The sequence below is a fragment of the Aegilops tauschii genome, chromosome 3 (genome assembly GCF_002575655.3).
Source record: "Aegilops tauschii subsp. strangulata cultivar AL8/78 chromosome 3, Aet v6.0, whole genome shotgun sequence".
In the NCBI taxonomy this organism is placed as follows: domain Eukaryota; kingdom Viridiplantae; phylum Streptophyta; class Magnoliopsida; order Poales; family Poaceae; genus Aegilops; species Aegilops tauschii.
The window spans coordinates 373,372,191-373,388,584 of record NC_053037.3 but is presented as its reverse complement, the minus strand read 5'-3'; the positions used below and the strand labels follow the sequence as shown (position 1 = coordinate 373,388,584).

The window sequence follows — 16,394 nt, the reverse complement described above, 5'->3', positions numbered from 1 at the left end:
ATTTTGGGTTGTTTGATTGCATCTAGAAAAAACAAATGATTCCTTGAAGGTGTTTGGGTGTATGCTAGAAATCTTATGGAAAATAGTAAGAAAAGAAATCATTAGAAAAAAAATCTTATATGATTCAATCCTATGAATCAAACAAACCAAAACAGGAAAAATTCCTATAGTTTTTTTTGCGGGTGCTGAAGATTATATTCCTCCAAAATTTATACAAAGTTATTTGAATCAAATGAGCCCTAAACATCTTCCAAATCTGTCAAGCAACTCAGTATCTCTCCTGTGCATTTACAAAATGGCACCCATCTGTTAGGAGTCATGTCAACGAAGCGAACGATAGATTAGAGCTACCTGCAACGGATTACATCAACGTTGGTGTTTCGTGCAACAAACTCTCAATAGTCGGCGTTTTCTATTAGTAGAATTTTATTGTGTAGTCCTTGCTTGCCTGTCTTTGTTTTGTACTAATAAAATTTATATATCGGATGTCACGGAGAAAAAACCCAACCAAAATTATGAACTCCAAATACACAGACACACGCGCATGCCTGGCCGCAGCGGCTGCACCAACCAATCTGAGCCGCACGTCCAATTGCAGACGCCGTCTCGTCTGTCTCGTGCTTGCGAGGCTGTGACCTGCGAGGCAGCCCAGACCCCGGCGCAAATCGCACCCTTATTTTTCCTCTCCCCTCCTCTCTCGCCTCGCCCCCCCCAGCCGCGATCGAGGAGGCGAAACTAATATCCGCACCAGGAATCAAGAGGGGATCGACCTCCCCCCCAATCAGCGCCTCCGCCCTGATTCCCCTGCCGCCGGTTCGCCGCCGCCGCCGCCGCCGCACCCGATGGATTTGGATCTGTGGATCTCCAAGGTCAAGGAGGGGCAGCACCTCGCCGAGCACGAGCTCCAGACCCTCTGCGAATACGTGAGCTTCCTCCCCCTATTTATCTATCACTTCCGCTAGGGTTTTGTTCGCGCGGCGCGGCGTGGCCGTGTTAGGGTTCGTACCAGCAGTAGCAGGTAGATGTGCAAAATTAGTTGCTTTTGCTGCTCGCCGAGAGACTTGAGTGAACCGTGTATGTATTCGCGGTGTGTCTGTATGCCTAGTGTGTAACCGATGTGTATTTCCCTGATCACCCAGGTTAAGGAGATTCTCATCGAGGAGTCCAACGTGCAGCCAGTCAACAGCCCGGTCACAGTGTGCGGCGACATCCATGGGCAGTTCCATGACCTTATGAAGCTCTTTGCCACCGGAGGACATGTGCCTGAGACCAACTATATTTTCATGGTCTGGCTTCCCCAGCCCTTCTACTGTTTTCCGTGGTTGGTTTAGATAGCCTCTGATGTTCTTGTGTTGCTGAATTGAGATATGATTGACTCGTAGGGTGATTTTGTCGACCGCGGCTTCAACAGTCTCGAGGTTTTCACCATCCTTTTGCTACTAAAAGCAAGGTATTTGGTTAGTTTTCTCTTCGCAGATAATGAGTCGTCCTTTTGTTTGTTCCAAAGCTTTAAACTTTATAGCGCCTATCTGCGCCTGCAGCTTCTTCACTGTTTTGTGAGTATAAACTCAATTATCATATCACCGTATTTATAATACCCCCTCTCTAAACTAATATAAGACCTTTTAGATCACTAAAGTAGTGATCTAAAAAGCCTTATATTAGTTTACAGAGGGAGTACATGGTAGTGGTACATTCGTAACCGGAATGTAAGCGTTCCTTATATGGAATTAAGCTGTTGAATGATAATGCTTGATTGCAGTTTGATTGTATGTCAAATCCTGCTGTCTCTTTTTAACTTCCTTTCCCCTTATATTGCTGGACAATACCTTGAGTAACCTATGGGGTCGATGGGATTGATTTAGCTTAGCATTTCTCATGAAATTTAAAGTGCTTAATTTTTAATGGTTCTTATACAATCGTACAAAGAACAGGAATTGAGCTAAGACTGGGATGACTATCCATCTCGAAAGCACCGATACGGCAGCATCAGCTGTGTCCCCGTGCGTACATACGCGATGCGGGGATATGTGTATCCCTGAGTATCCCTTTCTTTTTGATTTAAAAGAAAGGGGATACAGCCTGGTATACTTGACAGATCCGGACGTGATACTGTGGGGAGGGAGATGGGGATGGTTGCTGCTGGCGGGGAAGGAGATCCAGACGGGGAGGAGGATGGGAAGGTGGGCGACGACGAGAAAGAAGCCCCAGAAGGATGTGGATTGCGTCTGCCAGGGAGGAAGATGATTCGGTCACAGGGGAAGATGGTGATAGAAACAACTGACGAGCAAGAGGGCACAGACGGCGGTGTGGTTGTCTCATCTCCTGTTCTGCAGTTCTCTGGCGGCGGGAGGGAATGAAGGAAGAGCACGGGAGTGGGAGCGGTTGGAAGAGCTGACTAGGTATTCTGAAGTCGGGCCTATATGGGCTTTGTATGGAGGGTTACATCAATGGTGGTGGGTTTTGAGTGGTGGGTTTTCTTACGTGAATGGACTGCTCAAAGTCTTACATCAATGAAAATGGGGCAACATATATCCAGTAATCTTAGCTAAAAAATCTCTCATTTATAAATTATCATTTAATCTAGCTAAGCTTTAGCTAACTGTTCTAGCTGGAGCTTGTCGGGCTCATGAGCTTGGTATTGGGCTTGAGCTCATCTTGTTCAGCTCTCAAGCAGAGCTCTAGTCGAGCCCAACCATTTTTTGACAGCCTTGCTTGAACTGGAAGTTTGAAAATAAAGATCGTCTCTCACAATTTTGTGCGCTGGACTATGTCACCCTTAATTAGTGAAACAATGACACACCTAGTCAATGTTAGTGTTGGTTGCTCTTGTTTACATTTTTCCCGAAGTGTCATCATACATGGCTAACTCGTCAATATATTTTCTACTACTAGGTATCCTGCCCACATAACCCTTCTGCGCGGGAACCACGAAAGTAGGCAGCTGACACAGGTATGTCCTGCTATGGAACGATTATACTACCTCGGTTCCATTTTATAAGGTGCACTTATTTTCATGGCATTCAAACTTCTCTATCTACAATACCAAATAAACAAAGTATGAAAATATATTTAATGATGGATCTAGTGATACTAATTTAGTATTGTAGATATATTTTTCTATAAACTTGGTCAAAGATGGAAAGTTTGGAGTGTTGAAGAAAAAAATCAATGTACAGCAATTGAAGGAGTATCTGTTATCCACTTGAGTATATGCTTTTCTGTGTTCGCTTATGATGTTTGTTTTGTGCACTCTCCTGTTGCCATAAGATCTTGCAGTTAGTTAAGTTGCATTGTATACTTAATTTGCTCCTGCATGCACCAGACATTTGTAGCTTTCACACTAAAATCTCTTTGATGCACCATGCACTAAAAAGCAGTATGTTTATTGATTCTGGACGAATGAAATACCTTCGTTAAAGTTTAAACAATCCAGGTATTGATGGTTCATTTTCTTCATTTCAGTGGATGCACAAATTCAAGCATACACAACACTTACCTGTGGATATTAAGTCGTATGGTTCAAAATTTCGTCATATGACAAGAAACCTACATCTTCATCCTAATGGTTTTGTTTGGCTAGTTAACAGTCTATTTCACTCACATGACATGTTAGGACTGTTTGGTACCTGTATGTATAATTGCAGCTTGAATTGTACGGTACCACAAACAGGTCAATACACTGATTCAGAACTTAATCACGCAGACAAAATAATACAATGTTACTGATCTGTAGGTATATGGTTTCTATGATGAGTGCCAGAGGAAGTATGGGAATGCCAATGCATGGCGGTACTGCACTGATGTTTTTGATTACCTTACTCTTTCAGCAATCATTAATGGCACGGTAAGCTCCTCTTAGTAGACAATTTCTAGATTATGGAGTTTGTACTGTGTGCTCTATGGTACTGAAATAATATTGTGAAAATTCAGGTCCTTTGTGTTCACGGTGGTCTGTCTCCTGATGTGCGTACTGTTGACCAGGTTAGTTGAACTTCTTTCTTACTTTTTTCTTAGCATCATTCAGCCAAGATGTTACTTCTGGAACTTTGTTTGAGTGATTCTGTTTAGTGATTTTGTTAAGCTGAATGAATGCAGAAACATATTGCACCCGGTTTATATACAGAATAATTAGGTTTCCTAATTCATGTGGACATACTACTGGTTTATATTATGACCTGATTCCAACTCACAAATTTCATGATGTTAGCTTTGGATATATCTTTATTTTGATCAGCAGATAATCTCAGTTGTTCACCGTGCCACTAGCAGCGTGTTTGTTTCGTGGGAATTATAGATGGGGAATGGGAGTTGAGGGGTAAGAAAAATAAAAGTCCACTGATTGTTTGGAGGGAATGGGAGTTTAAGTGGGAAGGGGAATGGGAGTAGAGGGTGCCAATTCCCATCAATTTCTTTCCATGGGGGACCCTGTTAATTCGTGGGCAGACCTTCATCCCAAACTAATTCCCATTATATGCCAAACAAGGGAATGGGAGTAAAATTCTATTTCCCACACCTACTCCCTCAACGAAGTCCCTCGTGTGAACTCCCCTTCCCAGAGGTTACCAAATAGGCTGTAGGTGCTAGCCAGGGGCAGATCACTGTCTGGTGCTTAAATGTCCGTTAGATGGGTAATAAGACAGGAGGGTCCTGCCGAAAGCCTATGCAGCTACTTTTAGAACCATTGTTTTTAAGGCGGTAAGGTGAGGCGGGGCGCCCCACCGCTTAAGCGCTAAAGTGTCAAAAAACGTCTTGCATTATGGGACGGAGGGAGTATATGGCAGCCAATTAGGAGATTTAACAACTAGCATTAACATAATAAACTGTACATACATATATAATAGATGGCAGCCAATTAGAAGATTTGACAACTAGCATTAACATAATAAGCTATTAGCAAAGCATAGGCCTCAAATCATCTTGTGTACATGACAGAATGGCGCATTTGAACTTCAGCTTCATCCTCCTCATCAGTATACTCGATAGCTTTAAACTTTACAATGTTTAAGGAATTGCGCATCTCTATCCTAATCTCCACGGATGCCTCGGGACACTTATACGCATCATTGGAACCCCCAGAAAGGTGCTGTTTCAGCCTTCTCACTCCAGCATGGATTATCTTGCCACACAATGTACACTGGAGTAAGGGCCAGTTCCTTTTGGTGGCTTATAGAATAAGCTGGAATAAGCTGCCCCCTACCCAGCTTATTCTAGAAGCCTAACCAAATTTTTTTTAGAAGCCTAGTAGTTAAGACTTGACTAGTAGGCTTCTAAAAAGAAAATCTTGGTCGGGCTTCTAGGATAACGGTGGTGGGGCAGAGAAAAAGCAGCATCTAACAGCAGAGGAGCTGTGACTAACACATAACAGAGCAGTCAAGCTTTGGTGCTGGATGGAAGAAAGAGCAGAGCGAGGGGAAGGGGGAGGAGAGACAAGAGAGGGCAGGAGGCTGGAGCCATACCTTGCTGTGGTGCTGATCTGGTGGAAGAGGGTTGCGCCAGAGGAGGAGGGGGAGGAGCTTTGGCCGGAGAGGAGGAAGCTGCCGCAGATCTGAGGAGGAAGCTGCCGCCAGAGGAAACAGGAGAGAGACCTCTCGCCTCGAGACTAGGGATTTGCACGATTGGTTAGATTCTCTCTCTCTTCCCCCTCCTCGTAACTGTTCGCGCGTGAGCCAATATTTCCCGCGCGGGCCAGTTTTTCCCACTGGAATCTCTGTTTCCCGTGCCTGACAAACCAGAGCGTCTGATTTGGGCCAAGGCGGACGATTCAGATGCCCTAAAGCCCAAGGCGGACGCCTTACTCATCAACTAACTAAGGCGAGCACAACACCTTGCCATCAGGGAGCCCTGATGCCTTACTCATCATCAACTAACTAAGGCGAGCACAACGCCTTAAAAACAATGTTCAGAACACGGGATATTCTTGAAAAGTTTTGAAAGACTAGTAAACAATTAACATCCTCCGAGTGTTGGACATTTATCATACCCCGTCTTTTCAGTAAGTTTTTTACTACCTTCTTTTCTTTTCTTAAAGTTGGGTTCTGTTATACCTCTATCTCGCGATTATTAATTTGGACATTAGTTGGCCCATAGCATTTTCAGAGTTAGGCTCATAATCTGAAGGATGCATGATTCTATGGTTGATTTGTTTTTATTTGTTTGTTTACTGCTGTCTCATGTAAGATTTGTGGTGTTGCTAGCCAATACAATGGAAGCAATAATCTGACTAAATATCATTCTTGTCAACAGATACGGACAATTGATCGGAATTGTGAAATTCCCCATGAAGGTCCTTTCTGTGATCTTATGTGGAGTGACCCTGAAGAGATAGAGACATGGGCTGTTAGTCCGCGTGGAGCAGGTTGGCTTTTTGGATCACGAGTGACAACAGAGGTGCGCATGGAATCTTTTCATTGAGGATCACCTTTTCATCATCTCTTAACAGTGTTGTTGATTTATTCTATGCAGTTCAACCATGTGAACAATCTTGATCTAGTTTGCCGGGCTCACCAGCTGGTCCAGGAAGGCTTAAAGTACATGTTTCAGGACAAGGGTCTTGTAACCGTGAGTTCCTGTTCACACTTTACTAATCAGTCCTGATAATCGTAGCATCTTTTCTTGTAAGTTACATATTTGATCAATAAAGCCATGTTAATGATGCTCATTGCCTTGCACATTTTGTATTTGCAGGTGTGGTCTGCACCTAATTATTGCTACAGATGTGGGAATGTTGCTTCTATACTGAGCTTCGATGAGAACATGGTATGTTTGTGCATGGAATAATTCATACACAGTACTACTTTCTAAGTGTTCATAATCATTTCAAATAAATTTTTATTAGGTCTTTACTAATTAGTGTGCACTTGTTCTTGTCAGGACCGCGATGTCAAGTTCTTCACAGAGACAGAGGAGAACAACCAGATGCGTGGCCCAAGGACTGCTGTCCCGTATTTTCTCTGACTTGAGTTGTACAATTTTAGAAGTCGCTGTTTTAATGTGTAAGGGTTAAAGATGGACCGGAGGTGGTTATTGTTGTAGGGTTCAGATGATAGTCCAATCTGATGCGTTTTATTTCTGGCTGTTCTTTTTAACCACATGTACAATAGATCGCTGGGAGCATCATTGCTCCTGTATTCCTTCTATGACAGTGTCAAGTTTTGTTTCCTACTCCCTCCGTCCGGAAATACTTGTCATCAAAATGGATGAAAATGAATGTATCTAGAACAAAAATACATCTAGATACATCCACTTCAATGACAAGTATTTCCGGACGGAGGGAGTATAATTTATCATATATGTATGGGTCTTGACATACTACTTGATGCATTTCTCAACATACACATTCGGGTTGGGAGTTTGTTTACAGCTTTTCCCGCCAAGATAAGATTCCTGTTGTGGAACACATGTCTTGAAGATGTGTACACGAGTTAAGGTATTTCTTTACTTGTGAAAAGAAGAAATACAGGCACATGTTGTGTCGGGCATCTGTACGATGGACCACTCTTTCTTGCACTTAGAAAGGCAGGTATATGTTCTTTTTTGAAGATGAGAAGAGGTATATGTTCTGTTGAACATGTGGATGATGACCACTCTTTATTCGCAGGCGTTCCGTCCTTTTTTATCGAGTGACACTGCAATCAGGGACGGTCATTGGCGTGGTTAGGCCATTAGTCTCGATCCACCTGGAAGATAATGTACGTTCCAATGTACGCAGGGCTTGGTTCCGCCACCGCCCACCGGCCGGCGTGGCCATGACACGGAAGAGATTTGCCACCGACGGCGCGCGCACCGGGGTCACGGTCACAGGTCACCCCGTGGCATCGTACCAAGATGGTGACGCGTCTCCTCTTTGCTGCAACCGTGGTGGGCGGGTGAAGGTATATGCCCACCCAACCGATATCCATAGAATCTCGGGCGCAGCTTGCACGCGCACTCGGACGCGCCGAGCTAGCTTTGCTGTCGCGGGGTCGGCACCCCGGCCGCGTCACCGCCACCCGGCAAGCCCGAGTCGACAGCGACGGCACCTGCGTGTCCGCCTTGCGCAATTAATTACCCTCGGTTCGCTGCCCGGCGGAGTCTCTCTCCACTCACTCGTTCGCGCGTCTGGACGGGACTGCTCGCGGCCTCGGATCATCGACTCATTGTCGGACACCGCGTGACCTGGACTGGACCGGGGCGAGGCGCTGATTAAGTGATGATGCTCGTCTCGTCCCGCTCGAGTAAATAAAGAGTGTTTCTATCTAGGAATGAAAAAGGGGTGCGTAGTAAATAAAGAGTGCGCTGCTTGCACAATGCATGCCATGTCGCGGCGTGCCCGCGTATCAAGACAACTCGTGGTACGCCATGCTCCAAAGTTTTTTCTAGGTAGTTAGGCAAGAGCATCTACAGCCAGCCAGCCAGCCAGCCAGCCTCCTCAAACATTGCCATGTCAGTGACCGGACAACAGAGCGAAGAAAAAAAAGGGCCCAATCGGACTTTTTATATCATCACTATACATCCAAACTGTCAGCAAATCCTCGTATTAAGATCAAATGCAGGGAGGATACGAGGGATCGCAGACGACCCAGTAAATTCTCGTATTAAGATCAAATGTCAAATGCAGGGAGGATACGAGGGATCGTAGATGACCCAGTAAATCCGCCACGTAAGAGGTGGACCACTCCATACCTTTTTTTTTCACTTTATCTTCACCAATCACATACAAATGACCGGAATATAAGGATAAAGTGAACAGTATGGCAAAACGGACCGAAATTACTTCACACACGACGTTTGCTGGGACGATGCTTGCACGATGGCTAATCTAACAGCTTTCTGCAGTTTGGTCTTTTGCATGGATGGTGGGATATGCAGCGTCGTGCGTGTATCGTCAGTGAAGTGTCGTCCGTGTAGCAAGTCTCAAACGGACACACCCCGACACTAACCGGGAGTGTCGTTTAGAGGGCCGAGTTTGCTAAGTAGGGCTGTCGATTCTCTGATGCTCCAAAACTAGGATTGGATTCGGAGGGGGCACCTTTCGGCAGGCTGCTGGTTTCTTTAACACTGACCTCCTGATCGTCCAGGTGGGGATGGCAGTACAAAGTTAATTTGTTAACTGCTCGCCGTGTCAGACACCCCCTTGGTTGTTTAATACTGGTAGTAATTGCAGTGGCCTCTCATTGAAAGAGAGAATTAAGACGTTGTTTAATAATGGATCGCATGTTTGACTCTTAACTGACGAACTGCAACGGGTCATTTTTCCTCAGCAGTGCTGGTAGCAGCAGTTCGTGCCCACTCGCAGTTTTCACCGGCTTTCCATGAGATAAAGCCCGTGATACCATACCACTACCAGTGTTTTTAGGGCAGACAGTGATGGGAGAGGTAAGAGTACAGTAATGCACTCGCTTTATTTTTGGCGCAACCATCTCAAACCAATAAATCATCCCAAATCATCTAGACTACAATCTACAGTAGATTGAAAAATCTGGACAAGGCAATGTGGTGCCGAATGTGCACTGGGCAGCAACCTTGCTTCTTTGCCGAAATTTCTGGCTGATCATCGGCGTGAGCTAACCACTAACCGACGGCGAGAATGAGAGAATGAAAGAAAGCGAAAAGAGAGAGAGAGAGAGGCCGCACAGATCGAAACGGCTCATCATCCTACTTGGCAGATCACAGCAAAACTGGAGAAAAACCAATCAGCCTAACTAACAAACTCGCTACCTATCTCCTCCGATCCTCCCGCGGGGGCGGTTGCCGCGGAGACGCCGGCGATCCGGCCCGGCCGTTGTCCTCCTCCGCCATTGTCCGCACCCGCCCCTGCCGGAGGTCCCCGAGCTCGGCGTCGGAGAAGGACGAGGACCCTCCGGGCGCGAGGCGCCGCGCCGGGCGCCGCCGCCGCCTCAGCCGCCAGCACCGGCGCGCGGCGCGGACGGGCGCGCGCGCCACGCAGCAGAGCACGGCCACGGGCAGGCACGCGCAGAAGACGCAGCACGAGACGGCGCACTCCGCCAGCGCCCCGTCCTTCCCGGCGTCCTCGCGGGGCGCCGCCGGCGAGTCGTCGCGGCCCCGCGCGGCGCCCTCGCCGTCCCACCGCTTCCCGGCGCCGGCGGCCGGCTTCTTGCGTGGCCCGCCGGCGTCCGTCTCCTTCTCGGCAGCGGCGGCGTCCATTCCCGTTCTCGTCGATGGTTTCTTGTCCCTGGCTCGTGGGTTTCGTGTGAGAGATTCGAACGGGACGCGTGGGGTGGTGGTCGGGGGCACGGGCGCGTCGTGGGAGGGAGGAGCTCTCTCTCAAGAAACTTTGTCCGCTCCCTCGGATTTAAATTGCGGTGCTCACGAAAGCGTCTCGTGTGGTTTCCTCCCTCTTTTCGCCATCGCTGTTGGTTACTGGTAGGAGATAAAACAAATCAAAAGGAAGCTAAGCTAGGGTAGCCACTGAGCCGACCTGGAGTCATTTCATCGATTAGGATCTTATAATCCTAAGAGATTGATTAAAGTGTGGCTTAGCTTAAAAAAAGATTAAAGTGTGGCTTGGGGTCTGGGTCTTTTCTATTTGGATTTGCGAACCGAAAGATGGTTAAGTGGGATAGGACAGCTGTTGGCGAGGCATCACACTCGGAAGATCTCCTTTCTTGATCCAGCAAAACTGACACTAAGAAACTTGGTCAAAACGCTCTAATCCGTCCAGGTGTACACATTAATGATCGATTATTGTGGGACTGTGCTGTGGGACTGGACGTAGCCGCACGGTGGGCGCCGGGCAGGGCACGAGACGGGAGTAGGGTGTGGCCCCCGGTGCCCGGCACGAGGCTGTTCGCGCAGCCACCGGCGTCTCTGTCGACGTTGCTGGACTGGTGGTGGCCGGCGCTCGCTTTTTATTCGGTCACTGTCATTGTCATGGAGTACCTTAAGCTCAGGGTCAGGGCCCTACCTTTTGCTTCTCCTCAGCTGCAACCACATCAAAGCCCTGCTCTCACTGTTTCAGCGGCGGCAGCATTGGCAATGAATGAATGGCCAAAGTACTGCACGACACGAAAAATCTAATTTCACGGCATCACAATGATTACGACTTCACGATGAAAACTACCAGCAATCTTTTAGAGCAACCCAACGCACCGATCCAAGCGGACGCGCGTCCGCTTTTTGTCTGCTCGCCGATCCATTCCTAGCTCAATTTTGAGCCTCATTTGGACGCATGCAATGCCCGCCTACTCCTCCTGACCCGCTAGTCGGTAACACATTGGCCATCCTCTGCCACCCCAAGATCAATAGCAAACCCTCGCCGTCTTCGCCACGTCGCCGCCGCCGCCCACCATTTCCGGTGCCTCTGTCAGCAGCCGGTGCCGACACACCTCCCCCCAACGCCGCCACCTCCCACGTCGCCGCCACCACCGTCTCGCCGGCGGGGCACCGAAGCTTCCCACCCCCATGTGACGCCCCCGATTCAATCGTACACTAATCATACACGCAAACATGTACGATCAAGATCAGGGACTCACGGGAAGATATCACAACACAACTCTAAACACAAATGAAAGTCATACAAGCTTCATATTACAAGCCAGGGGCCTCGAGGGCTCGAATACATAGCTCGATACACAAGAGTCAGCGGAAGCAACAATATCTGAGTATAGACATAAGTTAAACAAGGGTGTCTTAAGAAGGCTAGCACAAACATCAACGATCGAAGAGGCAAGGCCTCCTGCCTGGGACCTCCTAACTACTCCTGGTCGTCGGCGGTCTCCATGTAGTAGTAGGCGACAGGGTGGCATCTGGCTCCTGGGATCCACCATCTGGTTGCATCAACCGGAAAGAAGGAAGGAGGAAAAGGGGTAGCAAAGCAACCATGAGTACTCATCCAAAGTACTCGCAAGCATCAGATCTATACTAAGTATGCATTGGTATCAAATGGAAGGGCTGTATCTGTGGACTGAACTGCAGAATGCCAGAATAGAGTGGAAGGCCTAGCCTATTGAAGACTAGCATCTTCAAGCAGCTCCAAGCATCTTGCAGCATATAGAAGAGTAAAGAATAGCAGTTTATAATTAACAAGCATGTTGTAGAATTAATGCCCAGAGATCCTTCCTCGACTCCCTGCGAGAAAGCAATCTCGGAGCCAACATATCCATCACATATCAAGTATTCATTTCTAGTTGTATAAGATCAGGATACAAGTCTGAACGTCCATTACCGTGGACATGGTATTCGAATATATATATATATATATATATATATATATATATATATATATATATATATATCTTCCCTGCAGGGGTGCACCACGTTACCCAACACGCTCGATCACTCTGGCCGGACACACCTTTCTGGGGTCAATGCCCGGCCTCGGAAGATCAACACGTCGCAAGCCTACCTAGGCTCAGCAGAGAGGTCCCCGCCGGTCTACATCCTAAGCGCTCCGGGGTCTCGGGCCCATCGCCCGTTGCACTCCGGGTCGTTGCGCGCAGGGTGAATACCAGCACCGCCTCGAATGGCCAGCACGATCCGACCGTGCCGCAATGCTGAACTGGACGTCTGACAAAGCTTCGGCTGATACCACGACGTCGATGCCCATAACTATTCTCGCATGATGGTTAGTGCGTAAAGGCCAGAGGCCAACTCAGAACAAATACCCAAACCTGTTAGTGCATTATTAAAAGAAGTGACGACTGTCGGAACAAGTCCGGAGCTATCACCCCTCCTGGGTGATACCGCTAAACAGCCAGCCGCCACTGTCACATCGCACGGGTGCTCTCCGGGCCCGCCCGGCTTTCACAACGGTCTCAAGTAAAGTCAAGGTAACCGTGTGTCCAGACATCAAGGGGAAAACCCGAGGAATCACCCCTGGTGGATTCCACTCAATGTAATCATCAAGGTGAACGTAAGAGGGACCACCCTCGAGGTTCACACTTGAGGTGTTGAACGACAGAGCCGTATCGGGAATGGTGAAAGAGGAAATCACCCTCGATGACCACAACCGAATAGCTACACTACAGAATTATCATCAGCAGTGTGTTATGAGGGATCACCCTCGGCACTCGATAGTAGCTCTGCAGAGTCGAGCAACAAAAGGGGCGTGATGTGATGTGAGGTGTCGGGCTCTGGTCGTCGATCACGTTGATCGAGTCGTCGATGATGAAGCAGGGCAACAAGGACAAGGTGGGGGTCACTGATGGATCACTAACCAACATATACTAAGCAGTTTAGGATAAGCAGGTAGGTAACAATAAGCAGGTTACAAAAGCAGGCTATGCATCAGAATAGGAGCAAACAATAACAGTAGCAAAATCCAATGCAAACATGAGAGAATGGAATGGGCAATATCGGGATGATCAAAGGGGGGGCTTGCCTGGAAGCTCTGCTGAAAGGGAAGAAGGGTCGTCGTCGACGTAGTCGATCACAGGGACATCAACAACGGTCTCGGGGTCTATCGAAGAGAAGAGGGGGAAGAAACAGTAAATACATAGCAAGCAAGAGCATAACATGACAACAGGCAGAGCTAGACGTGTTCTAACGCGGTGCTACACGATACCGGCGAAGGGGGATAACATCCGGGAATGCTTTCCCGGAGTTAGGCATTTTCGGACAGATTAAACGAAGGGGGATGGTTGCAGGTTCGCTATGCTAGGGACATGTGACAGATGAACAGAGAGCGGATTCGAATTCGTCTCGTCGTTCTGAGCAACTTTTATGTATAAAACTTTTTCATTCGAGCTACAGATTAATTTATATGATTTTTCGAAGTTTAAAACAATTCCTGATTTTATTTTTAATTCAAAAATATTGCTAAAAAGCTAAGCGCACCCAGCACAGTGTACACAAAAGTGTACCCAGTGGCTGACAGATGGGCCAGGTGGTCCTAGTTGACCAGTCAACGTTTGACTGGTCAACATGGGGTGGGGTCCCCCTGTCATGGACTTATCTAACTAACTACAATTTAGGTAGTTTTATTAGCAGGTTAAGTTAACTAAGTAAACTTTAATTAAGATAATTGATTAATTAATTATACGTTTTTATTTATTATTATTTTTATACATCCTTTTTTATCTCCTTTTTTTAAGGGCCAGGGCGCTGGGCCCCAAAGGCCAGTGGCTCAATCGAGCCACATGGGCGCTGCGTTAACGGGGCGGCGAACCCGCCCGAACGACCACGGGCGAGGGGACGCGCCAGGGCGCCGGCGACGAGCGGTGGAGCAGGGGCCTAGGAGGGCGGCGAGCAGCGCGAGGGCCGACGGGTGTATGCGGGCGCGGCGGCCGGAGGTGGCGGGTCGCGCGCGGGTGGGGCGTGGCGACTGCCGTAGCCGGCAGCGTCAGCGGCAGAGGACAAGAGCAGCACGACAGCGGGAGGGCTGCGCGGGCGCGGCTACGCGGGCAGAGGGGTGCGACGAGATGCGCCCAGGGGCGGCTAGAGCCTGCGGGCGTGCGAACAAGCTGCGGGGGCCGGCGTGTGAGCAGAGACGGGCAAGCACGGCGGCGGGCGAAGCGACGCGGAGCAGGGCGCTGGCCGTGGTGGTGGAGCAGCAACATCGGTGGCGGGCTTGACGGGTGCGGCAGGGCGCTGCCAGGGCGGGCGAGCAGCGTACAGAGGGGGACGCCGAGGAGGCGATGCGCGGCTGGAGCGCGGGCGCATCGGGCGGCAGAAGTGGGCGGCGGCGACGCGAGCGGTCGCAGGCGGAGGCACGGGCGCGGGGTGCGCGTGCGGCGGCGACCTTCAACGACAGCAGCAAGCACGGCGAGGCGACGTGGCCTGACAGAGGTCCGACGCGGGGAGGCGGGCACGCAGCACGCACAATTAGCAAAAGCAGCAGCGACACGTATAGAGGAGCTCGGGTTCCGGCCATGGCGACTATAGACGAGCACGAGAGCGGCGACAAACGGCATAGATCGAAGGGGAAAAGCGAGGGAATCGACAGAGAGGCTCATGGTCGTTGCAGAGAAGGCCCGGGGACGACTCGAGGTGCTCGGGGCGGCGCGGATCGACGGCGAGCTCCGATGCGTCCGACGGTGGAGCGTGTTGGAGCCGAGGAAGAGGAAGAAGATGCGGCGGGCGCTCCGGTGGCTCCGAGCTCGAAGTCGAGGGCGCAGGCGACGTAGCGGTGCTCGGCGAAGCTCTTGGGTACGACAACGTGGCAAGGGGCGGGCGGTGGCCGTGGTCAGCTCGGCGGCGAGGCCACGGTGGCGCTCGGCCGGAGCAGAGAGGAAGAGGGAGAGAGCGTGGAAGAGTAGGGGGCGAGGCCAAAATATCTGCGCGGGCGGGGGAGGGAGCTCACGAGGCAGAGGGGGGGGGCTCCGTTGGGGAACGTAGTAATTTCAAAAAAATTCCTACGCACACGCAAGATCATGGTGATGCATAGCAACGAGAGGGGAGAGTGTTGTCCACGTACCCTCGTAGACCGAAAGCGGAAGCGTTATAACAACGCGGTTGATGTAGTCGTACGTCTTCACGATCCGACCGATCAAGTACCGAACGCACGGCACCTTCGAGTTCTACACACGTTCAGCTCGATGACGTCCCTCGAACTCCGATCCAGCCGAGTGTTGAGGTAGAGTTTCGTCAGCACGACGGCGTGGTGACGATGATGATGTTCCACCGACGCAGGGCTTCGCCTAAGCTCTGCAACGGTATTATCGAGGTGTAATATGGTGGAGGGGGGCACCGCACACGGCTAAGAGATCTCAAGGATCAATTGTTGTCTCTCTGGGGTGCCCCCCTGCCCCCGTATATAAAGGAGCAAGGGAGGAGGAGGCCGGCCCTAGGAGGGGGCGCACCAAGTGTGGAGTCCTACTAGGACTCCCTAGTCCTAGTAGGATTCCACCTCCCATATGGAATAGGAAAAGAGGAAGGAAAAAAGAGAAGGAAGGAAGGGGGCGCCCCGCTTCCCTAGTCCAATTCGGACCAGACCAAGGGGAGGGGTGCGGCCACCCTTGAGGCCCTTTTTCTTCTTTCCCGTATGGCCCAATAAGGCCCAATACGTATTCCCGTAACTCTCCGGTACTCCGAAAAATACCCGAATCACTCGGAACCTTTCCGAAGTCTGAATATACTCGTCCAATATATCGATCTTTACGTCTCGACCATTTCGAGACTCCTCGTCATGTCCCTGATCTCATCCGGGACTCCGAACTCCTTCAGTACATCAACATACATAAACTCAATAAAACTGTCATCGTAACGTTAAGCGTGCGGACCCTTCGGGTTCGAGAACTATGTAGACATGACCGAGACACCTCTCCGGTCAATAACCAATAGCGGGACCTGGATGCCCATATTGGCTCCCACATATTCTACGAAGATCTTTATCGGTCAGACTGCATAACAACATACGTTGTTCCCTTTGTCATCGGTATGTTACTTGCCCGAGATTCGATCGTCGGTATCTCGATACCTAGTTCAATCTCGTTACCGGCAAGTCTCTTTACTCG

General features: G+C 49.4%; 2 protein-coding genes across 2 annotated transcripts; one reads left to right on the top strand and one right to left on the bottom strand.

The window, feature by feature from the left end:
• Positions 1–544: 544 nt before the first annotated feature.
• On the top strand, positions 545–7,139 carry LOC109764915 (phytochrome-associated serine/threonine-protein phosphatase). The gene is made up of 10 exons (XM_020323698.4): positions 545–923; positions 1,140–1,286; positions 1,383–1,450; positions 2,896–2,953; positions 3,737–3,847; positions 3,934–3,984; positions 6,247–6,390; positions 6,466–6,561; positions 6,688–6,759; positions 6,874–7,139. Exons 1-10 carry the CDS (start codon positions 843–845, stop codon positions 6,955–6,957), a joined length of 912 nt encoding a protein of 303 aa, XP_020179287.1. The 5' UTR covers positions 545–842; the 3' UTR covers positions 6,958–7,139.
• Positions 7,140–9,364: 2,225 nt separating this feature from the next.
• On the bottom strand, positions 9,365–10,548 carry LOC109764920 (uncharacterized). The gene has a single exon (XM_020323701.4). It carries the CDS (start codon positions 10,144–10,146, stop codon positions 9,700–9,702), a length of 447 nt encoding a protein of 148 aa, XP_020179290.1. The 5' UTR covers positions 10,147–10,548; the 3' UTR covers positions 9,365–9,699.
• Between the last annotated feature and the right edge of the window lie 5,846 nt (positions 10,549–16,394).